This window comes from Taudactylus pleione, unplaced genomic scaffold, assembly GCF_031769625.1.
Source record: "Taudactylus pleione unplaced genomic scaffold, aTauple2 ptg000071l, whole genome shotgun sequence".
Classification (NCBI taxonomy): Eukaryota; Metazoa; Chordata; class Amphibia; order Anura; family Myobatrachidae; genus Taudactylus; species Taudactylus pleione.
In genome coordinates this window covers 650,268-674,605 of record NW_028284473.1, presented here as the reverse complement: position 1 = coordinate 674,605, position 24,338 = coordinate 650,268, and the positions used below count along the sequence as shown (strand labels likewise).

The 24,338-nt window shown below is 47.4% G+C and overlaps 1 protein-coding gene across 27 annotated transcripts in view; it reads left to right on the top strand.

Moving 5' to 3' along the window:
* Positions 1 to 24,338, top strand: part of OBSCN (obscurin, cytoskeletal calmodulin and titin-interacting RhoGEF) — a 646,947-nt gene that overhangs the window by 135,102 nt on the left and 487,507 nt on the right. For all 27 annotated transcript variants that reach the window (XM_088467488.1, XM_088467486.1, XM_088467498.1 and 24 more), the window contains exons 16-23: positions 5,941 to 6,216; positions 7,298 to 7,573; positions 8,058 to 8,333; positions 11,240 to 11,515; positions 12,144 to 12,419; positions 14,362 to 14,628; positions 15,729 to 15,998; positions 23,668 to 23,934. In XM_088467488.1, coding sequence (XP_088323614.1) covers positions 5,941 to 6,216; positions 7,298 to 7,573; positions 8,058 to 8,333; positions 11,240 to 11,515; positions 12,144 to 12,419; positions 14,362 to 14,628; positions 15,729 to 15,998; positions 23,668 to 23,934 — 2,184 coding nt within the window. The remainder of the gene's footprint in view (positions 1 to 5,940; positions 6,217 to 7,297; positions 7,574 to 8,057; positions 8,334 to 11,239; positions 11,516 to 12,143; positions 12,420 to 14,361; positions 14,629 to 15,728; positions 15,999 to 23,667; positions 23,935 to 24,338) is intronic.

Sequence of the window (24,338 nt, the reverse complement as noted above, 5' to 3'; positions counted from 1 at the left end):
GTGTAAGGGGGATAGGATTTCGATCACTCGCAGGATAAGTGATCTGTAAGTGTAAGGGGGTAGGATTCCGATCACTCGCAGGATAAGTGACCTGTAAGTGTAAGGGTGTAGGATTCTGATCACTCGCAGGATAAGTGACCTGTAAGTGTAAGGGTGTAGGATTCTGATCACTCGCAGGATAAGTGATCTGTAAGTGTAAGGGGGTAGGATTCCAATCACTCGCAGGATAAGTGATCTGTAAGTGTAAGGGGGTAGGATTCCAATCACTCGCAGGATAAGTGATCTGTAAGTGTAAGGGGGTAGGATTCTGATCACTCGCAAGATAAGTGATCTATAAGTGTAAGGGGGTAGGATTCCGATCACTCGCAGGATAAGTGATCTGTAAGTGTAAGGGGGTAGGATTCCGATCACTCGCAGGATAAGTGATCTGTAAGTGTTAGGGGATAGGATTCTGATCACTCGCAGGATAAGTGATCTGTAAGTGTAAGGGGGTAGGATTCTGATCACTCGCAGGATAAGTGATCTGTAAGTGTAAGGGGGTAGGATGCAGATCACTCGCAGGATAAGTGATCTGTAAGTGTAAGGGGGTAGGATTCCGATCACTCGCAGGATAAGTGATCTGTAAGTGTAAGGGGGTAGGATTCCGATAACTCGCAGGATAAGCGACCTGTAAGTGTAAGGGGGTAGGATTCTGATCACTCGCAGGATAAGTGATCTGTAAGTGTAAGGGGGTAGGATGGCCCTTTTGTTAAGTCTTTTCATACTATCAAAGGTGACCCAGTTCATGCTTACTGACTTTCTGGCAGCCCCCTCCAGGTTGGCAGCTTCATCACAGCAGGGGCGCGTGGCATCGCTATGGGTGGGCGGTGCAGCTCGATCTCGTCATCGTAGCCATGCCCCCCGCTATACTCTGTTGGAAAGTGGAGGTGGCTACGATAGTGCAAATCGCATCATTGCTCCCCGGACTGCCTACTTTTGTTCAGTAAGTGGGCAGCCATGGGGAAGTGGGGTCAGCTATGTGGGAAAGGGGCTGCGGGAAGGTCCCAGTCAGCTTCGGGAGACTTGCCTAATCTTCCTGATGGCTGGAAGCACCACCTGATTATTGTTCAGGAAGTGTAGGCAAGTGTGACTCAATTGAGAGACGGGAGAAGGTTTCCTTAGCATGGTAAGTCCTCAGGAGCTCCAGAGCACATTGTCGATCTAAATGTACATTCAATTATGAAGAAGGATGCAAAAACCATGGGGTTTAAGCAAAGAGCTTTCTGCTTGAAAAGCTTTTCATACATAAGGAGAGACAAAGGGGTATATGTTCAAAAGTTTGATTTTGTATTCGATTTTATATGTTCGATTTAGCAAACCTGAAATCTAATTGAATTTAGATATCACTGTCAAAATCCCACATTTACTAAAATTCAGTTTTGAGTTTTATTTCAAAATCAAATTCTATGTTGCTCGATTTTGACTAGTGATTTCTTCTTCGGTTTTGATGGTCAATACAAAATACCTGTAACATCGAACATAAAATCACCTGTAACATCAAACATAAAATCACCTATAGTATAACATCGAACACAAAATAGAACAAAACATTTCCGAAATAATAGACCTACTTCATGCCGCTGATTTTAGCAGGATTGTTGTGTGTGTGATGTATATGAAAGTGTTAAAATAAAGAAAAAGAATGACGTGGGGTCCCCCCCAAAAGCACAACCAGTATCGGGCTGTGTGAGCCGGTCCTGGTTGTGAAAATAAGTGGGAAAAAAAATGTAGGGGTCCCCTTTATTTTCAACAACCAGCACCGGGCTCTCACTAGCAGGGGGGTAATGCCACAGCAGGCATATAACACACAACAACCATGCAAAAATCACCAGCATGAAGCAGGTACATTATTTTGGGTATGTTGTGTTTCATTTAATTAGAATATTAGTAAATTAGGGGATCCTATGTTGTTCTATGGAAATGTACCAATGTTTAAGTGATATTTGATTTTGAGGGTGATTAAATTTCACATTCGATTTTGACTTTAATAAATCTCCGATGCTCAAAATTGAATGCAAATCGAAAGCAACATCACCAGAAATGCTAAATCTAACAAAATCGTACTTTGGCCCTCATTCAGAGCCGTACGCTCTGAGCAGAGCGCACGCTCTGAATGAGGGCCGTCCTCCATAACTATGGAGCGTCCCCCTGGACGCTCGTATAGCTGTGGGTCACCACCCACAGCCTATACGAGCGTGCAGTTTGATGGCCGCGATGGTCTTGACCATCGCGACCATCGAAACTGCGAGCCGGAGCCTGCGGTTGAGGTTTTCAACCGCAAGGCCCGGAGTGATTTTGGCTCTATCAGAGCCAAAATCACTCCCACTGACATCACTAGTGATGTCAGTGGGCCGGCTTCTGACGGTAGGCGTTCCCTTGGGAACGCCCCCGTCAGGGAGGCACGCCCCCGGCACGCCAACCAAAGGGGGTGTGCTGTCAATCAACATCGACAGCACGCCCCCTTTGATCAGACACAACGAGCGAAGGACTTTCCTTCGCTCGTCGCGTCTGGCGCATGCGCACGACGGAGCTCCCGCCGTCGTGCGCATGCGCAGTGCACAACATCAACCCACTTGCGAGCGGACAGCCGCTTGCGAGTGGGTCTGAATCAGGGCCTTTGATAGATGTACCTCAAAGTCCTATTAGCTCTCATGTGGATTATGAGGTAAATTTAATGGGTTGGATATGGGATGCTGGCATTCGGGATTCCGGTGGTCAGAACCCCTATGCCAGCATCCCGACAGGGTTAACATACTGACACTTGTTGGTCAGTATGCTAACCCTCCCCCTTCCCTAACCCTCCCTCTTTGGTGCCTAAATCTAACCTCCCCCATTAGTGCCTAACCCTCCCCCTAGTGCTTAACCCTAAACCTAACCCTAACCCTCCCCTGAACCCCGCTACTTACCTTCGGTATCCCGGCGGTCGGAATGCCGGCGCTGGAATTCTGACCGGTAATGTAAGCGTCGGCATCCAGACCGCCGGGATGCTGAATGTATCCCAAATTTAATTTGTCTATAATCACTAGGAGCATCCAAATTTCTATAAAAATATATCAAGTCTATTCGCAGGTGGGGTGCGATCTGGAAATCACTCAGAGGTGTAGTTTCCAAGATATGAAGTATCTCCAAAAATACCACATCAGAATGCAGCATATTTACAATTACTAGTGTGATGCCATGGGGCGGTTCTGCTGGGTTGGTCTGGGGGGTCCCGTGCCCTGTATTTGTTCCATAGGAGTGTTAGGGACCTGCCTGAAGGAGTTCACCTGGACGCGGTGGGCAGGCCCATAATTATGGCCATTATTATGCTAAGAACCTCTTTGATGCAATTTAGCAGTATAATTATTAGGTTCAGCATAGTTAGAGTGTGCACCTGCATTTGTTTCAGTCTCAGCAGGTACCACCTCATTGTGCTTAGGGTGTGCAATCTAGGGCCCTTCTCTCTATATATTTATGTTGACATTAATATCAGATATTTTATTTACAACACCTCATTTGTTTGGTAGTCCTTACCCTGAGAAAGTTATGCACTATTATTTGTATTTAAGTTAAAAGTGACATGGGCAGGTCCTGGGTGGTCACAGATCTTATTAACTAAATCAACCAGTCAGCAGACAGTGGCCCTGATTCAGAGCCGGACGCTCTGACAGAGCGTTCGCTCTGAATCAGGGCCGGCCTTCTGTTTTTTAGAGCGGCCAGGAAGATGGTCGCGATGGTCAAGACCATCGCGACCATCGGGCTTGCGACGAGACCCTTGTGGTAGGGTCTCGTTGCCGCAAGCCCAAGAGTGCTTTCGGCTCTAACAGAGCCGAAAGCACTCCCACTGACATCACTTGTGATGTCAGTGGGGCCGGCCCCAAATGGTAGGCGTTCTCATGGGAACGCCTCCGTCTGGGCAGCCACGCCCCCGGCCCGCCCACCAAAGGGGGCTTGCTGTCACTCAACATCGACAGCTGGCCCCCTTTGGTACGAGACCCGGAGCGACGGTTTGCCCACCCGGCTCCGTCGGGTGCATGCGCACTGGGCCACAATCAACCCGCTTGCGAGCGCATAGCGCTTGCGAGCGGGTCTGAATCAGGCCCACACTCCCAAGTGGGAGTACTGGGGATAAAATGTATTACAGTTCTTTGTTCTGTGGGCCTGATTCAGAGCCGGATGCTCTGACAGAGCGCTCGCTCTGAATCAGGGTCGGCCTTCATGTTTTTTAGAGCGGCCCCCTGGCCGCTCACATAGCTGTGGGTGACCACCCACAGCTATAACGAGCGGCCAGGAAGATGGTCGCGATGGTCAAGACCATCGTAACCATCGGGCTTGCAACGAGACCCTTGTGGTAAGGTCTCGTTGCCGCAAGCCCAGAGAGCTTTCGGCTCTCACAGAGCCGAAATCTCTCCCACTGACAACACTCGTGATGTCAGTGGGGCCGGCCCCAAACGGAGGCATTCACATGGGAACGCCTCAGTTTGGGCAGCCACTCCGCCGGCCCGCCCACCAAAGGGGACGTGCTGTCACTCAACATCGACAGCACGCCCCTTTTGGTACGAGACCCGGAGTGAAGGTTTGCCCGTCGCTATCCGGGTCTTGTGCAAGCAGACGACGGAGCCGGCTCCATCGTGCGCATGCGCACTGGGTCACCATCGACCCTCTTGCGAGTGCATAGCGCTCGCGAGCGGGTCTGAATCAGGCTCTGTGTTCAGACTGGGAGATCAGTGTCTGCATTGAAGTTTGTAACCTGCATTTCTTTCCATTCTTTCTGGGAAGATTTAGCCGCGTGTTAACTCCGTACGTTTTGTCCCTTTTTATTTGAAATTGCACTACATGTATGTAACTGGGTAACCATTTTCTTTGTAACATTTTTTTTATAAGTAAACATTGTACGCCTTATTGTAAATAAAGTGTTATTTATTAGTTATTACGTTATATTTGCTCCAGAACCCTGTCATTGAGGAGACTATTAGACTGCTAGGGCTACTTTACAAACTGATAATAATTGACCGACTAACTGCGTGGGAGTCTGGTTGCAGAGGCTGCGCAATTGGTGATAGAGTTTACAATATAACTGTCATAAATTGCTAGAAGCAATTGTTATAGAAGAGTGAGGGGACCATTAATTATCACAGGTGGTGGCAGTAACAGGAAGTGTTGTACGTCTAGGTATTCAAATTACGTCAGGTATAATTACTGAGGGCCTGATTCAGAGCCGGACGCTCTGACCAGAGCGCTCGCTCTGAATCAGGGCCCTCCTACCTCAACTTGGAGCGGCATTATGGACGCTCGCATAGCTGTGGGTTACCACCCACAGCTTATGCGAGCGTCCATGATGATGGTCGCGATGGTCAAGACCATCGCGACCATCGGGCTTGCGACGGAGACCCTGCGGTAGGGTCTCGCTGCCGCAAGCCCTGGAGTGATTTTGGCTTTATCAGTGCCAAAATCACTCCCACTGACATCACTACTGATGTCAGTGGGGCTGGACCCAGAAGGTAGGTGTTCCCATCAACATCGACAGCACGCCTCCTTTGGTGCGAGACCCGGAGCGACAGCTTGCCTGTCGCTGTCCGGGTCTCGCGCATGCGCACGACGGAGCTCCCTCCATCGTGCGCATGCGCATTTGGGAACTTCGACCCGCTTGCGAGCGTCCTGCGCTCGCGAGCGGGTCTGAATGAGACCCTGAGGTCCCTGACACTGTGTAACATGTAACGATTGCATCTTACATAGCAGTGCTATTTTTACACTATTGCGCTACCTGACCATGTTTTTCTATGCCATGATGGGCTGTTGGTCTAATATTCTGATTGGCTAGATATTGGGCTTTTCCCACCTACAGATATCTCTGAGAAAAAGTATATACGCTGTGCACTCACCTCCACGTTGGAGAAAATTTATATTTTTTACTTATTTCAGAACCTGATCCCACGTTCACCCATCAGGACAAGGTGCAGAAGGAGGTCCAGGTCGTCCTGACCGAGACCGCCACCCTGAGCTGTGAGGTGTCCCAGGAAAAGACAGAGGTGAAATGGTACAAGGACGGGAAGCTGGTCACCTCCAGCAAGAAACTGAAGGTGGAGTCTGAGGGCAAATCCCGACGTCTGGTGGTGGAGCAGGTGGAGAAGAAAGATGGCGGAGAGTACATCTGCGAGGCGGCTGGGCAGAAGATAAACTTCAAGATCAATGTCAAAGGTGATTATAGCTACACGCATTTCATTAGAGAGTGCACCCTGGGAAACCTAGAGAGGCATACTCTGTGCTGAGGACCATGTCCAACCTTATATTCATGTTGTCAATCCCCCTGTCATTAACATGTCACCACAATACCCCCATATAATTATTTATCTCATCAAAGCCTCCCCCATATCATTATATATCCCATCAATCCTCCCCAAATCATTTTATTCCCCATCATTCCTCCCCATATCCTTATATCTCTTGTCAATCCTCCGCATATCATTATATCTCCAATGAAATCCACCCACATATCATTATATACCCCATCATTCCTCCCCATATCATTCTATCCCCATCAATCTTCCCCATATCATTATATTCCTCATAACTGCTCCTCATATCATTATATCCCCAATGAAATCCACCCACATATCATTATATACCCCATCATTCCTCCCCATATCATTCTATCCCCATCAATCTTCCCCATATCAATATATCCTCATACAATCTCCTGCTATATCATTATATCCCCACTCATATCAGCATTATACCAATTCATTTTATGCCAAATACAATAGTTTTTTTTTATTTAGTACATGTACAACTGACTGCACTGCTCTGTCTACACAGCTCCCCCGAGAAGGAGATAATTAGGGAATGATTGGGAGGGGGGCACCTTGTGCCGCTTTGTCTTGTGAGTCGCTCACTGACTCGCTCATCTCATCGGAATTCCAGTAATTCTGCTGACCTGCACGGAGACAGTGTCTGATATTAGGATGTGCCTTGGCTCATCCTGGACCCTACAGCCATGGTCAAAAGTTTTGAGAATGACACAAGTATTGGTTTTCACAAAGTTTGCTGCTTCAGTGTTTTTAGAACTTTTTGTCAGATGTTACTATGGTATACTGAAGTAACATTCGTAAAATTACCTGACCATGTTTTGCTATGCTCTGATGACTGGTTATGCTCTGATGGGCTACAGGTTGGTCTGATATTCTGAATGGCTAAAAATTGGGCTTTTCCCACCTACAGATATCACTGAGTATATACGCTGTGCACTCACCTCCATGTTTATAATTTTTGCTTATTGCAGAACCTGAGTCCGCGTTCACCCACCAGGACAAGGTGCAGAAAGAGGTCCAGGTTGTCCTGGCTGAGACCGCCACCCTGAGCTGCGAGGTGTCCCAGGAGAAGACAGAGGTGAAATGGTACAAGGACGGGAAGCTGATCACCTCCAGCAAGAAACTGAGGGTGGAGTCTGAGGGCAAATCCCGCCGTCTGGTGGTGGAGCAGGTGGAGAAGAAAGATGGCGGAGAGTACATCTGCGAGGCCGCCGGTCAGAAGATCAACTTCAAGATCAATGCCAAAGGTGATTATAGCTACACGCATTTCATTAGAGAGTGCACCCTGGGAACCTAGAGAGGCATACTCTGTGCTGAGGACCATGTCCAACCTTATATTCATGTCGTTAATTCCACCTGTCATTAACATGTCACCACAATACCCCCATATAATTATTTACCTCATCAATCCCTCCCCCATATCATTATAAGCCCCATAAATCCTCCCGAAATCATTATAATCCCCATCACTCCTCCCCATATCATTATATCCTCCATCAGATCCCCCCACATATCATTATATACCCCTCATTCCTCCTCATATAATTCTATCCCCCATATCACTATATACCCCATCATTCCTCCCATATCTTTCTATCCCCCATCATTCCTCCCCATATCATTATATCCCCCATCAAATCCCCCCATATCATTATATCCCCCATCATTCCTCGCCAATGCATTATATCCCCCACCTCCACGGAGTAAATTTATCATTTTTGCTTATTTCAGAACCGAAGCCGGCATTCACCCACCAGGACAAGGTGCAGAAGGAGGTCCAGGTCGTCCTGGCCGAGAGCACCACCTTGAGCTGTGAGGTGTCCCAGGAGAATACGGAGGTGAAATGGTACAAGGACGGGAAGCTGGTCACCTCCAGCAAGAAACTGAGGGTGGAGTCCGAGGGCAAATCCCGCTGTCTGGTGGTGGAGCAGGTGGAGAAGAAAGATGGCGGAGAGTACAGCTGCGAGGCGACTGGGCAGAAGATTAATTTCAAGGTCAACATCAAAGGTGATTATAGCTACACGCATTTCATTAGAGTGTGCACCCTGGGAAACCTAGAGAGACATACTCTGTGCTGAGGACCATGTCCAACCTTATATTCATGTTGTCAATCCCCCCTGTCATTAACATGTCACCACAATACCCCGATATAATTATTTATCTTCTCAATCCCTCCCCCATATCATTATATATCCCATCAATCCTCCCCAAATCATTATATTCCCCATTATTCCTCCCCATATCATTCTATCCCCCATCAATCCTCCCCATATCATTATATCCCATCATTCCTCCCCATATCATTATATACCCCATCAAATCCCCCATATCCTTATATCTCTTGTCAATCCTCTGCATATCATTATATCCCCCATCAAATCCCCCCACATATCATTATATACCCCATCATTCCTCTCCATATCATCATATCCCCCATCATTTCTCCCCATATCATTATATCCCCCATCAATTCTCCCCATATCATTATATCCCCCACATATCATTATATTGTGCCGCTTTGTCTTGTGAGTTGCTCACTGACTCGCTCATTTCATCGGAATTCCAGTAATTCTGCTGACCTGCACGGAGACCGTGTCTGACATTAGGATGTGCCTTGGCCCATCCTGGACCCTATGTGCGCACGCCTATGGTAACATGAATGAGAATCCAGCAGTGAAAGCAGATGGGTAGAACATAGGAAGTTATATATTGTATTAGCAGTTATTTTTTATTCACCGTTATTCTTCTAGTGCACATATATTACACAGCGCTTTGAGACCATTGGCAATGTGGGTAAAACTCTAGTAACTCAGATCTCCGTCTCAGAACTGTAGCCAAGGCCAGGAAAGGCACTCCCAGAAAACAGGGAGTAACATGATTTTTGGGAACACTTGCCGTCCCTGCTCCCAAATGGCCACAGCCTGTCAATCAGGCTGTGGCTTAGGAGGCACTGCGAGCATTCTCGTAGGACCCGTCCTACACGTGCGCAGTCCTCCCGCCAAAACTGATTTGCATACTAATATAAATTAGGACAAATAGTCCCTAACATGTGAACACACACTAATATTTCCTAACACGTGAACACGCACTAATATTCCCTAACACATGAACATGCACTAATATTCCCTAACACGCGAACATGCACTAATATTCCCTAACACGTGAACACGCACTAATATTCCCTAACACGTGAACACGCACTAGTATTCCCTAACATGTGAACACGCACTAATATTCCCTAACACGTGAACACGCACTAATATTCCCTAACACGTGAACACGCACTAGTATTCCCTAACATGTGAACACGCACTAATATTCCCTAACACGTGAACACGCACTAATATTCCCTAACACGTGAACACGCACTAATATTCCCTAACACGTGAACATGCACTAATATTCCCTAACACGTGAACACGCACTAATATTCCCTAACACGTGAACATGCACTAATATTCCCTAACACGTGAACACGCACTAATATTCCCTAACACGTGAACACGCACTAGTATTCCCTAACACGTGAACACGCACTAATATTCCCTAACACGTGAACACGCACTAATATTCCCTAACACGTGAACACGCACTACACTAGGTTTCATTTTAAGTAATGGATATTTTCTGTTTTACCGCTCTCCGTATCCTCCTGTCCTGTTACATATTACTTTATGATTGTTACATGACCTATTACTTATACAGTAAACATATTATCTAATTTACTGTTTATTTCTCTGCTGTTTATTCTGTTGTACATGAAGAGGGCGTGAAACAATTTATAGACCGAATTTAATACTGTCTGTGGCAAATATAAGAAAGCAAAACTAAGTATGTATACATATATTTAAAAAATATACTGTATATAGGATTTAGCAATTCCTGACCAGAAGCCACAAAAACTCTTATCCACACCCTCATCCTTTCCTGTCTTGACTACTGTAATCCTGTGTTTTCTGGCCTCCTTTATATTGCCTCTCCTGTTCTGTCTAACCTCAGTGCTGCTGCTTGTCTCATTTTCCTCTCTCCGCACACTACCTGCCTCCCCCTTCTGCACCCTCATTCTCTGGCTCCCTACCCCCTCACAATCCAATTTAAACTCCTCACCCTCAAATACCTAACCTCATCCCTGCCCACACTCTCTGCTCTTCCGCTAACTGCTGCTCACATCTGCTCTCGTTTCTTCCCATCTCCCCACCTACCATCCCTCCTCTGATTTCCTCCTCATCCCACCCATGTCTCCTTCTCCGTTAACCCACCAACTGTTTACTCCATTACTTTACAGTGTAAGCTCTCGGGCAGCGCCTGATGACTCTAGATATAGCACATAGCTCCTTCCCTTTACATACAGTGCATTGTATTTATGCTACTGTGTTTGTACCTTTTTGTGATGTGTGACGTCTAATAAATAATGATAATAATAATAATAATAATAATAATAATAATAATAAAGATATACCAATTACCTAATGAGAATGAAATTATAATAAAGATTAATTGAAAAGGACTTGTTTGCCTCAAATTTAGTTTGACAATTTATTAAAAAAAAAAAAATCTTAAATCATATTCTTAAACTTATCCATTTGACTACAAAAATTTTGTTTTTAATACCACTGTTTAAAATATGAACTAATTTCATGATGTAAATAATTACCCTTAAAATAAATAATGTTTGAGCCTATAAAATAATCTAATTTGATACCATATTTCATCATATTTTACTATACTGTAATTGGCTATGGGTTGGTCTATCTATGTGAATGTTGTAATGCTCTCATTTTAAATTCACTTACATACAGACATCGGTGAGACACAGAGTAAATAGAGTTCACACTCTCACCCAGCGAAACGCGTCTGACAAAGTGTGACAATGTGTTGCTGTAATTCTTATACTTTTTTTTTTTTTATTTCAGAACCTGAACCGGCATTCACCAATCAGGACAAGGTGCAGAAGGACATAGTGGCCATAATAAGTGAGAGCACCACCCTGAGCTGTGAGGTGTCCCAGGAGAAGATGGAGGTGAAATGGTACAAGGACGGGAAGCTGGTCACCTCCAGCAAGAAACTGAGGGTGGAGTCTGAGGGCAAATCCCGCCGTCTGGTGCTGGAACAGGTGGAGAAGAAAGACACTGGACAGTACAGCTGTGAGGCCGCCGGGCAGAAGATCAACTTCAAGATCAACGTCAAAGGTGGCGATTATTACTGGTTACTTCTCTTAACAAATTAACAATAGGGTTGTATGAATTATTTTTTTTACAACATTGTATTTCACTTTGCTTCCTGGGTTCTCAACTCTGATTGTCATCCTATCAGTCATCTACAATCTATGAGGCAGCAACAGGCAGATGACACAGCTAGCGAGAGCTGCTGAGGGTTCTAAAAAGTGAATATTGTGTTATATTTAGCATTGGCATAAAAAGTTTGTGCAACTTTGTTTGAAAACTAATAGCTACAGGGGAGTCGGCAAACTTCAAAAATAAAATGCCTATTCCTAAGCTTCACGTAGCATACGGTAAGGTATGGCCCTCCGGAGGGTGCGTGCAGAGATCCGCGATAACTGCTGCCTCGATGGTTGGTCACGGGTCTCTAACTGAAGAGCTCCTGGCTCGTTATTTGGGAGCTGACACCGCGTGGTACAACCCGTGGTTAATTAAATCTTCTGCCCCCATGTGTTTAGATTTTGGAATCAAACTTCAGTTATGTACGGTGTCAATAATGGTAAATTAAAAGGAAAATCTAAGTCCTTCTCAATATATTGATATGTACTAAGTCTTATTACATTGCAACATTTAGCCTTTGTCCCCTTTATTTTCTTAGAACCAGAAGCCAAGTTCCAGAAGAAACCTGTGCAGACAGAACCAATCATAGTGCAGGAACACGAAGAGGTAACACTGGCGACCTCTGTCCTCCCTGAAAACACCCAGGTTAAATGGTTTAAGGATGGAACTGAGCTGACTGCCTCCAAGAAGTACCAAATAACCGCAGATGGGGCCTCACGAACTCTCACTATGAGAACTGCAGAGAGCAAGGACAGCGCTGTGTACACCTGCAGGACCAAAAGCGACACGCAGGAGTTCAAAGTGCAGGTTAAAGGTGAGAGGTGAACCCTGTCTATAATCTATGCCCCAGTAAGTGACAGAGAAAGTACTGTATTACTAAATACAATCCTAAGCCATTCCCAAGGTTACATTGGGAATTTGTGAGATGTGAGAATCAAGCATCAATATCTTACATCACTAAACAAAACTAAGTACACCCCATCATAATCGGACCATCACATCAATTTGATGAACAAAACTAATATAACCCATCATTATTGGATCATCACATCTATCCGCTAAACAAAACTAGATACACCCCATCATAATTGGAACATTACATTGATTCGTTAAACAAAACTAAGTACACCCCATCATAATCGGACCATCTCATCACTTTGATGAATAAAACTAATATAACCCATCATTATTGGATCATCACATCTATCCGCTAAACAAAACTAGATACACCCCATCATAATTGGAACATTACATTGATTCGTTAAACAAAACTAAGTACACCCCATCATGATCAGACCATCACATAACATTGCTAAATAAAACTAAATACACCCCATCATAATTGGACCATCACCAGACCTGAAAATTGGAAGAGTGTCTGAACAGTGTCCATGATGGATGCTAAGGCAGAGAGTGAGGGCCAGATTCAGTGATGGATGCTAATACTGCCACTGCTGCATTTGAGCCACTTTCCCCAAATGCTCCCCGAACGTCAGTCACACTGCAGGCAAATGCTCGCAGCGACCTCCAGTGGTAATGAAAGTTGGCACATGTGCGGTGCTGTTATGATACACTTGAACAATTGCATAAAACCTCTAGAACCACACTACAGAGATCTTCTGCCTATAACAACTGCCCTTTTCCCATAGTGAGAGATGCTTTCATCGGTACTGAGATGCCACCAGGTCTTAAACTCAGAATAGTAGAGATTTATACAATATTCAGGTGATCACAGGTTAGTGCTGGATTAGTAGAATAACATATGTGAGTACAATGAGACTGTATAACTAAACTCAAGGTTTTTGACAATAACACCAGATGCTCTAACAACAGGTAGCTTGATAATGGTAACTGCAAACAAGTGATACTTTTCCACTGTTAAGTAAGGTGGTACTTAACCACAGGTGGTGCACGGAGCAGGAGACCATTGATTAAACTGGATAGCACAGAGAGATTCAGGGTACCAGCAGTACAAAGGATTCACCAGGCACTCAGAGCAGAATGCTTACACCAAGGCATGAAGCTATAACTGACAAAGAGGTGAAGGCCTGGCTCCCTTTTAACACACACACGGACCAATAACAAAGCATCAAGTAAGACCAACCCCGTGCAAGTGAAATCAGTTACAGGTGTGTTGCTGCACATGGGAGAGCAACTCGTGAGAATCCCAGCAATTAGACAGCAGCTGCAGACATATCTGTGCAGTCTTTAATCACATAGACTGGTGACCAAGTCTCCTAGCAATGACCGGCAGCAGCATGGCAGCGGCTACTGACACCGGTGTTCAGATCTCCTAGCAACCAGCGGGACCTTAGGTGGTAGTGAAACGCTGCACTGGCCACCGTGGCTCCTAACATGTGCAACTTAGACGCACGCGCAGTCTATTGATAATCACCTATCTGCATAAACATCGGCAATGTGTTCATCTCCGAATCCGGCCCTGAGCCAGTACCAGGCAATCTGGTTACACACAGCCAGGTATGACGGCCACATCAATATCTACATCCTGACGAGGTTTGGACAATGCCTCCTATTTAGAGAGAACCCTCATCCCATATACGCGTACTACTTCAATCGGAGTCTGTCCCTCTACAAACCAACCGTCTCATCCTTTGTGACATCCACGAGAGTTGGGAAAAGCCCACTGGTGGTGAAACCTGTGCGGGATATTCGAACTCTGGTCAGTGTGTCTTTGGTACATGGTTATTTGCTCCAGGTTCGTTGGTGTCTTATTCCTGGTGTCCTCTCTCCATCAGAAATACCGGTGAAGTTCACAAAGAAGCTGGAAGCGGTGACTGGAGAGACCGGCTCCTCCGTCACACTGACCTGTGAGCTGAGCCAGTCCAAGGGCGACGTGATCTGGAAGAGGAGCGGAGAGGAGATCAAGCCTGGCAAACGCTTCCAGATCCGGTCAGATGGAGGCAAGAGAAGCCTAACCATCTCCCAGCTGAAGGCGGAGGACGGTGGGGAGTATACCTGCGAGTCCCGGGACGACAAAACCATCGCACAGCTTACTACCAAAGGTATTTGTGCTTTGTAAGAATGTTTAATAAACAAACGTACTGTACAGTATGTTGTACTTGTGTTACGATGCACTGAGAGTGTGTACTCAATATGTCCAACAAAGAAATACACATTCCTGACACAGTATATGTATTGTTTTTGTAAAATCTAGCTTTATAATATTCAAGTTATAATGATTTACTATCGCCATACCAACATCCATTACTTGTGCATTATAACTAAGGAATACAATGCTGTGGCTAATAGTGATATGACAAGAAGATACCTCGAAGTCACTGGACCTGGTGCCTTGTGCCTGTATACAGTTACTAAACTCTGTGTAGGATTGTGACATCCTTGTAACTTACTGTCACAGGTACCTGATGCTCTTGAAAATAATTGATGTCATTACGCATAGTAAGCATAGTGATAGTATTACTTTATACTGAGGGCCTGATTCACCCACAGCTTTTACGAGCGGCCTGGCGATAATCTCGACCATCGGGCTAGCGACGAGACCCTTGTGGTAGGGTCTCGGCTCCTGCAAGCCCGAGTGAACTTCCTGCTCTAATAGAGCACGAAGTTCACTACTGTCATCACGAATGATGTCAGTAGGGGCACCCACAAACGGCAGGCGTTCCTTCGGGAACGACTCCGTTTGTCCAGCCGCCCTCCCTCCCCGCCTACAAAACGGGGCGAGCTGTCGATCAACATCCACAACCACCGCGTTTTGTAGCGAGCCCCGGAGCGAGTGAAGTTCTCACTCGCTCCGGGGCTCGCGCACGCGCATTGCACACGCCGCGCATGCACACTGGCCGACCATCGACCCGCTTGCGAGCGCTATGCGCTCATGAGCGGGTCTGAATCAGGCCCTGAGTACATCTGCATAATGTAACATAGTGTACTGCATGATGTACACCCACACCTAGGCTATGGACAGTATAGATTATAGGCGTGCCAAGGGTTCCTATGCCTCCATATGATCATATAACTCGGCATCTATGTAAATGTCTCATGATTTGTGGCTGGATGCGTGTTCTCATACAACCGCTTGTTGGAGGATCAGCTAACCCTGGTTTTCCACTCAGTGACCACCTAAATGACCTTCTATTGTCCCCAGCCCCCAGGGTGGTGAAGTTCACAGCAGAGCTGAACAACGTGGTGATAGAAGAAGGGGCGGAGGCTATGTTTAAATGCACTGCGACCCCAGAGGACGCCGAGGTAACCTGGTACAGAAATGGCGCCAAGATTGAAAAGAGCAATAAATACGCAATCAGCAAGAAAGGAACCGTCCATACTCTGACTATCGGCAACCTGACCATGCAAGACACGGCGGATATTACCGCACAGGCTGAAGGGGTGAAGACCACAGGCAGCCTGAAGGTCAGAGGTAAGGACCCACAGGAAGACACATAGGGGAAAATTAGTACAATCATTTCTTATTACAACTCACCTGAGATCTGTTTGTGTGTAGGAAATAGAGGGTGGGATGTACTGTACTAAGCATTGCATCCATGATGCCGTACATACCGCCCATTATGGGCTACATACCTGCAATAATATCGCCGGTATGTACCTGGGTTTATGACCCAGAAGTCAATCTAGCGCCCTGATGCCAAGTATACCGAACGAAGGTTAGCCGGGCGTAGGGATCTCTTAGCCGCGGTAGGGGGTGTTAGGGTTAGGCTAGGGAAAGGGGGGGTTAGGGTTAGGCACCCCCCCTCCCGGGTTAGGTGTAGGGTGCGGGGAGGGGAGCTAGGTTTAGGCACCTCTGGGGGGAGGTTAGGGTTAGGCACCCCTAAGGGAGGGTTAGGGGGGGGGAAATGGGTAAGGATAGCCTATTTACCTCTGCTGTCGGGATCTTCACCCATCGGGCTGCCGGCGTTGAGATTTCAACCGCCAGCCTCACGTCCGGCGGTCATACATACCGGTTCCATGAGAAATGTGGTAAAACTTATGAAAACTGCATTTTGGGGGGTTTACCTAATTTCTGCCCTTAGTACATCCGGGTCGGAATGAGAAATGGAAGATTTGACATAGTATAAATGCGCAGGAAGGGCTATTAGCTGGCGGCTGGGTCAGTAGCCAGAAATATAGCAAGAAGAACCCAGTTGCACTCAGCTATCACAAAGCTATTTCCAGCATACAGCCAGTACCTGTGTATATGCGACGATATCGTCATCGGCCGGCTCGTGTTGTTCTCATGCAGTGCAGGAAAAGAAGGCCAATATAAATATAAAACGTAACTTTTATTAGTAATTAGATAAACATCAAGCAGCTAAATAGTTAAAAATAATTACTTGGAATTATATAGACAAACAGTACAATGAAAGTGTAAAGACATAGACTAAAGTGAATATAAAACAGGTCTGCGATTCTCCCTTGGTCTCTGGTCAATAATCCTTTACTGACAGTTGACTTTAATGTGACCATTACCCTGAATGATGGATGATATAAGCACTTATTGTGTTATAATGGTTCTAATAAAATTACATTTGTATCCACTACTTTATATTGTATTCCACTATCATCTAAAAGGGTGGATAATTGGAGCATTATGGGGTCTCCTGGTTAAAAGGCTGAAATCAGAATTAGCCCTTATAATATACCTTTAGCAGCCTAAGTACAATTGTGCTATAATCACAAGGCAGAAAGAACCCGGTAATTTTCCGGCTCTAGCCGGGTCGACCCAGGTTTGTTTTCTGTCTGAAAGGGTCAACACGGGACCTAATTCCCGGTACTTCGACCCAGGTATTTACCTGGGTTTTTCCCGGGTCTTACACGGGTTGGCGGCTGTCTGAAAGGTGCCGACCCGTGTTTTTCTACTCCGGGCATAGTAAGCAGCGCTTATTGGCTGAGATGGCGGTGCACGGGCTGCACTTTTCATGACCTCATCTCTGTGTGCCATAAAAGCAGTCCATTTATTATGACACACTGTATATTGCAGGGATAATCTGTGTTCTGTGTGAAAGGGGTCGACCCGGGAGTTTCCCGGGAATTATGTGATGTGTGAAAGGGGGTTAGGAGCAAATTCCTGGGTCCTTCCCGGGTTGAAAGATATGGGAAAAACCCAGGTTTTAGGGATTTTTCTGTCTGAAAGTGGTATTAGAGTCTGTATAGAATGGATATGACATTGCTGGGATCAATCTGCAACAATGTTTCTTTTACGCATTGATAGTTATTATGTAGCTACAGTACATTCATCCACCAACAGTATCTAAGCACTCTATGCCCTTATGAGTTAGATCCTTACACAGATGTTTATTAGCTTGAAGGAAGACACAGACAACTGAAGTGGAATCAAAATTGAACAAAGATTTATTACAATGAGAGACAATCTTTTTGGTGGTGAAGATAAAAGCATTGCCCCCCAAGCTCTAGCCCACGATAAACTAGTGAATGAGGCTACCTGAAGGCCTCTGACGCAACCTGAGTTACGATAGGCTACACCCCCCTTTATTTGGCTTAGTACTACTGAGCCCCACCTCTAGGAAGAACCCAGGTCCCCCCTTAAGGGCAGAGACAGCTTGCAGTGGGAAAGGAAGGTGCCCACAACTACCACTTGCGCCCTGTTGGGCCGCTGAGAAGCAATGCGTTTCCGCCTCATAATATAACTGAAAGGGAAGTTAATAAACAAAAACAATGCATCAAACAATTGGGTAGGGACGGGTGGGAATTTTTCAGTGACAAGTGAACCCTGTTTCCTCTCTTTAAATATGGGAGCTAAGACCCTCCCCTACCAAAACCTGTGATAGGCTGCTGAAACCAGCCTAGACCTGTCAATCACAAGGCAGGTTGACAACAAAAAAAAAACGCCCACTGATCTTCTCTAACCCCCATAATAAGAGTCTTATGTAGCATCAGTCATATGCTGCCTTCAGCTACCTTTATCTCCAAACCTCTGAGTGATCACATTATTGTACAGTCATCAAATATAGAACGAGCGAGTGGTACTAGTTTGCTCTAGCCACTGATGGTATAACAGACTATGGCCCTCATTCAGAGCCGTACGCTCTGAGCAGAGCGCACGCTCTGAATGAGGGCCGCCCTCCATAATTATGGAGCGTCCTCCTGGACGCACGTATAGCTGTGGGTCACCACCCTCAGCCTATACGAGCGTGCAGTTTGATGGCCGCGATGGTCTTGACCATCGCGACCATCGAAACTGCGTGCAAAAGCCTGCGGTTGAGTTTTTCAACCACAAGGCCCGGAGTGATTTTGGCTCTATCAGAGCCAAAATCACTCCCACTGACATCACTAGTGATGTCAGTGGGCCGGCTTCTGACGGTAGGCGTTCCCTTGGGAACGCCCCCGTCAGGGAGGCACGCCCCCGGCACGCCCACCAAAGGGGGCGTGCTGTCAATCAACATCGACAGCACGCCCCCTTTGATCAGACACAACGAGCGAAGGAAAATCCTTCGCTCATCGCGTCTGGCGCATGCGCACGACGGAGCTCCCGCCGTCGTGCGCATGCGCAGTGCACAACATCGACCCACTTGCGAGTGGACAGCCGCTTGCGAGTGGGTCTGAATCAGGGCCTATATTCTAATTACTCCTCTATATAGATGCTGCATTTTAGATATAGTAAGTAGCCCTATTACATACTGTTGCCCTTACTTCTAGCTGTATGCTGATATCATTTGACACAATAGGCAGTCCTATTTTATAGCCCCCTCTTAGAATAGTTTGATAAGGTGAGCAACCTCGTTATTCTAGCCGCAAAATATGTGTGGCCCTATTTAATAGTCACGCGTGTGTACAAAAAGTTCTCGTGTGCGGCCATAAATAAGGCTGATATTTAACAAACCAACGCGTGACCAGGGCCGGATTTACCGCTAGGCATCCTAGGCGGATGCCTAGGGTCCGGCGGGTCCCAAGGGGCCCGGCCACGGGCCACCCCGGAATCCAGCCCTAGAGAGAGCCTGCATTTTAATGCTACCTCCTCCTTCCCTGTCCTGGTAGGAGCAGGGCTCTGGACTTGCTGCTGCTGTGTCTCCTCTCACCAGCCGGTGCCAGCAGCACCAGCACCAGCACCATATCCAGAGCCCTGCTCCTACCAGGACAGGGAAGGAGGAGGTGGAGTTTCAGTAAAGGACCTCTGAACACTGGCCTCTGAAGTGATCGGAGGATAAGGCAGCCTCCGATCGCTTCAGAGCCAGCGTTCCCAGAGATGCACTGCGCGGGTGACGTCATGATGTCACCCGCGATGTGGGGAGCCTGCGCGGCCACGACTGCTGGATCAAGTTAGGTCCAGTCAGTATGGCAGCGGGAGCAACAGCCCGGATGACGGCCGCGTGGAGGCAGGTAGGCAGTAGGGGGCGGGGGGTGGGGGACTACTACTACAGGGGCAAAGGGCACAACTAAAGGGGCACTACTACAGGGGCACAACTTTAAATGGCACAACTACAGGGGCACTACTACTACTACAGGGGCAATACATATGGGCACAACTACAGGGGGCACTGCATATGGGCCCTGCATAAGGGGCGCTGCTACAGGGGGCATTACATAATGGGCACTGCTACAGGGGGCATTGCATAAGGGGCGCTGCTACAGGTGGCATTGCATAATGGGCACTGCTACAGGGGGCATTGCATAAGGGGCCCTGCTTAATGGGCACTTCTACAGGGGGCATTGCATAAGGGGTGCTGCTACAGGTGGCATTGCATAATGGGCAGTGCTACAGGGGGCATTGCATAAGGGGCGCTGCTACAGGGGGCATTGCATAAAGGGCACTGCTACAGGGGGCATTGCATAAGGGGCACTAGTACTGGGGCAGTGCATGAGAGGGGGTCTATGCTGAGATGGGAGAGGGGTCAGTGAAAGAGCGGGTCTGTGCTGTGAGAGGAGGAGGGGGGGTTCTATGCTGAGAATCAGAAATTAAAATATAGTGCTATGGAATGTTTGAGGGAGGATGGCCCCAAAACTGGTATCTTGCCTAGGGCCCCATGAGATCTGAATCCGGCTCTGCGCGTGACTACTAAATAGGGCCACGTATATTGTGCGGTTAGAATAACGAGGCTGTTCACCTTGTCAAACTATTCTAGGACAGGGCTATAAAATAGGGCAGCCATCCATCATCCAGGGTAATGTCACATTAAAAATCAACTGTCAATAAAGGATTTTTGACCAGAGACCAACGGAGACTCGCCAACTTTTATATTCACTTTAGTCTATGGGCCTTATTCAGACTTGGGAATAGTGGACCTCATTCAGAGATGCTCGCTGCTGGCGGGCGCTCGCTCTGAATGTGGGCATTTTGTTTTTTTTCTATGGCCACTCGCAAAGCTGTGGGAGACCACCCACAGCTTGTTCGAGCGGCCAGGAGACCGTCAAGATTATCGCGACCATCGGGCTTGCGACGAGACCCTGGGGTAGGGTCTCGCTGCCGCAAGCCCGTGTGGACTCCCTGCTCTAATAGAGCAGGAAGTCCATTACTGACATCACTAGTGATGTCAGTAACCCCTCCCAACAAACACCAGGCGTTCCTAAGGGAACGCCTGTGTTTGTCCAGCCACCCCCCCCAACTCACCAACAAAACGGGGCGGGCTGTCAATCAACATTGACAGCCGCCCCATCTTGTTGCAAGCCCCGTAGCGACTGAACTTCAGTCGCTCAGCGGGGCTCGCGCATGCGCACACCGGACGTGGCGTATGCGCAGGGCATTAACATCGAGCCGCTTGCAAGGCTCTGAATCGGGCCCAGAGTGAGATATCTCTCTCAACTGATCATCTTGGTGACACCATGCTGCACTGCAGGGGGGGCAGATTTAACATGTGCAGAGAGATTTAGATTTGGGAGGAGTGTTTCCAAACTGACATCTAAATTGTACAGTAATAATAAAGCTGTGCAGTATTTGTGGGCTACATGTAAAAGCAGCCAGTATTTACCCTACATGCAAAAATGTATGTACTGACACCCCTTGCATTGCAATATGGTTTGTTCAGGTTCACTCTGGGCCTAATTCAGACCTGCACGCGAGCGCTGAGCGCTCGCAAGCGGGTCGATGTTGGCCAAGTGCGCATGCGCACGACGGAGGTGGCTCCGTCGTGCGCATGCGCGAGACCCGAATAACGACGGCCAAGCCGTCATTATGGGTCTCGCACCAAAGGGGGCGTGCTGTCGATGGTGAGTGACAGCACGCCCCCTTTGGTGGGCGTGTCTGGGGGCATGGCTGCCCAGACGGAGGCGTTCCCATGGGAACGCCTACCGTCTGGGTCCGGCCCCACTGACATCACTAGTGATGTCAGTGGGAGTGCTTTTGGCTCTGATAGAGACAAAAGCACTCCAGGGCTTGCGGCCACGAGACCCTACCGCAAGAGTCTCATCGCAAGCCCGATGGTCTTGACCATCGCGACCATCATTTTGGCCACTCGCTATAGCTGTGGGTGGTCACCCACAGCTATGCGAGCGGTCAGGAGGCCGCTCTTAAATTCAGAGGGACGGCCCTGATTCAGAGCGAGCGCTCTGTCAGAGCGTCCGGCTCTGAATCAGGGCCTGTATTCCAATGGTTCCCAAACTGTGTGCCACGGCACCCTGGGGTGCCTTGGGACACTTGCAGGGGTGCCTCAGTTTGGTGGTCCAGCACCAAATCAAATTTTTTATTGTCAATGTAATGTAAATATGTGGACAAGCAGAAGCGTAAACCTGTCACCACCGCATAACTGAGCCTAAGGATGACAGGTCAGCACAAGTTACTTCACTTTACTACTTCACTACATTTTTTTCTGAATTTCTCAACAACAAAGTTTGGCTTAGGGGTGCCGTGAAAACAATGCTGATATACTAGGGCGCCGCGATTCAAAAAAGTTTGGGAACCCCTGCTCTATTCCCAAGTCTGAATCAGGCCCAATGTCTTTACACTTTCATTGTACTGTTTGTTTACATAATCTGAGGAATTATTTTTAATTATTTTGCTGCTTGTTGTTTATCTAATTACTAATAAAAGTTTACGTTTTATATTTATATTGTCCTTCTTTTCCTGCACTGCATCGAGATCATCACGTTTCTTTCTCTTTGTGTTTCTGTGATGCGCTGCAGCGGATCGCTCTACGTGAACATCAGTCATCTGCATGACCTACAAGTTACTCAGTATGGCGGTGTTTTCACTCATCTAAAGCCATTGAAGCTGCGTACGAGGACGCAACCACCGGTTTCAGCACACCCAAAAAATGGCCCCTTGCTCTGCCCCCAAATGGCTGCAACCTGGCAATCAGGCTGCGGTGTCCAGAGCACTGGGAACAAGCGAGCCGCAGGAGAACTGGGCATGTGCAGTACAGTTCCAGCGAATGCGCAGATCCTCAAGCATCGGAGGTGTGCGCTAGCCATAGAGTTTGCATACAAGTGTGGGAGGAAACCCACGCATACATGGGTTAGGGCCGTATTGGGTATCCACATGACCTCAGTGCGGTGCCAATGGTCACGTAGTAGAGCAATGATTTTGCTGCTGCATGTGCGCATAAATCCCTGAAAACTCCCACCGCGAATGCGTTACACAGAGTGTACGCACAAAGTGCTGTTGCGATCGAAATGCACCGTATATGAGAGATGTCTTAGAAAAGTGGTGGGCACTCTTGGGCGGCAGCAGTGAGGTGGCTTAGCGCACACATGGAAATGGTTGGTCTTATGGGTGTATTTTGGGAGTGTCGCAGGCGTGCCGATGAAAGTGGCTGCTTAGACAGATGTTCTACAGCTCACATAGGAGGCCGCACTTGAATGGAGAGACTTACACCTGCCAAAGGGCTGGTGCAAGTTTCAATGGTGCGCACCAATCAGTATTTAAGCGCCTACAGATGCTGATAGTGGGCGTCTCAGTCCTTGCACAGATGCACACCAAGGAGGGGCTTAAACACACACAGGAGATCGCTGATAGAGACAGCCACTGCCGCATCCCCGTCCACCAGTACATCAGCCCCAAAATGTCACTTACCAACTCAAACAGATGCAGAGTATCCTAGATTAGGCAGCTCCCCCTCATTAGTGATCCCTTAATAAGGGAGAAGGTTAGGGGGAGGCTGGGTCACCCATCTCACCCCACAGTTACCCCTCTCTCTTGCTAGAGGCCCCGGTGCTGTTTAAGAAGAAGTTGGAAGCGGTCACAGTGGAAGAGAGACAGTCCGTCCGTCTGGAAGCCGAGCTGTCCAAAGCCTGCGCAGAGGTGAAATGGATGAAGAACGGGATCATCCTGCAGTCCGGCGACAATATCCAGATCAAATCTGAAGGCGCGAAGCAGGTTCTCATCGTGAAGAACGCAGCGTTCACTGACCGCGGCCTGTACGGCTGCGAGACGCTGGATGATAAAACGCAGGCCAAGCTCACTGTGGAGAGTAAGTCGCTGTCTTCCCTGTAAGGTGCACTGAAGCATGGGGATAATCCCTAAGTAAGGTCAAATGTATCCACGTCCAATACGTTACTATCACTTACTGTCTGTGTGGCCAGTAGAAAATAAGTGGGACAAACAGACCATTGTTTATCAGGGAGAGGCAATATGGTAGATCCAAGTGCAAGATGTGGCTTAAGAGAGCAGCAAAATTGTTTCAGCAAAATAAAAATCAGCCAAAATCAGCCTCTGTCCACTGTTGTTGTAGCATAGGATTAAACTACCTGTAGCTCTCCACTTGTGTAAGCATGCTGGGACTTGTAGTTCCCCCACAACTGCAGTTTTTAAGGAAAGAATGGACATAGAGACCTGGGAGACCCAGACTACCTTCACAAACCGACATGACACAGT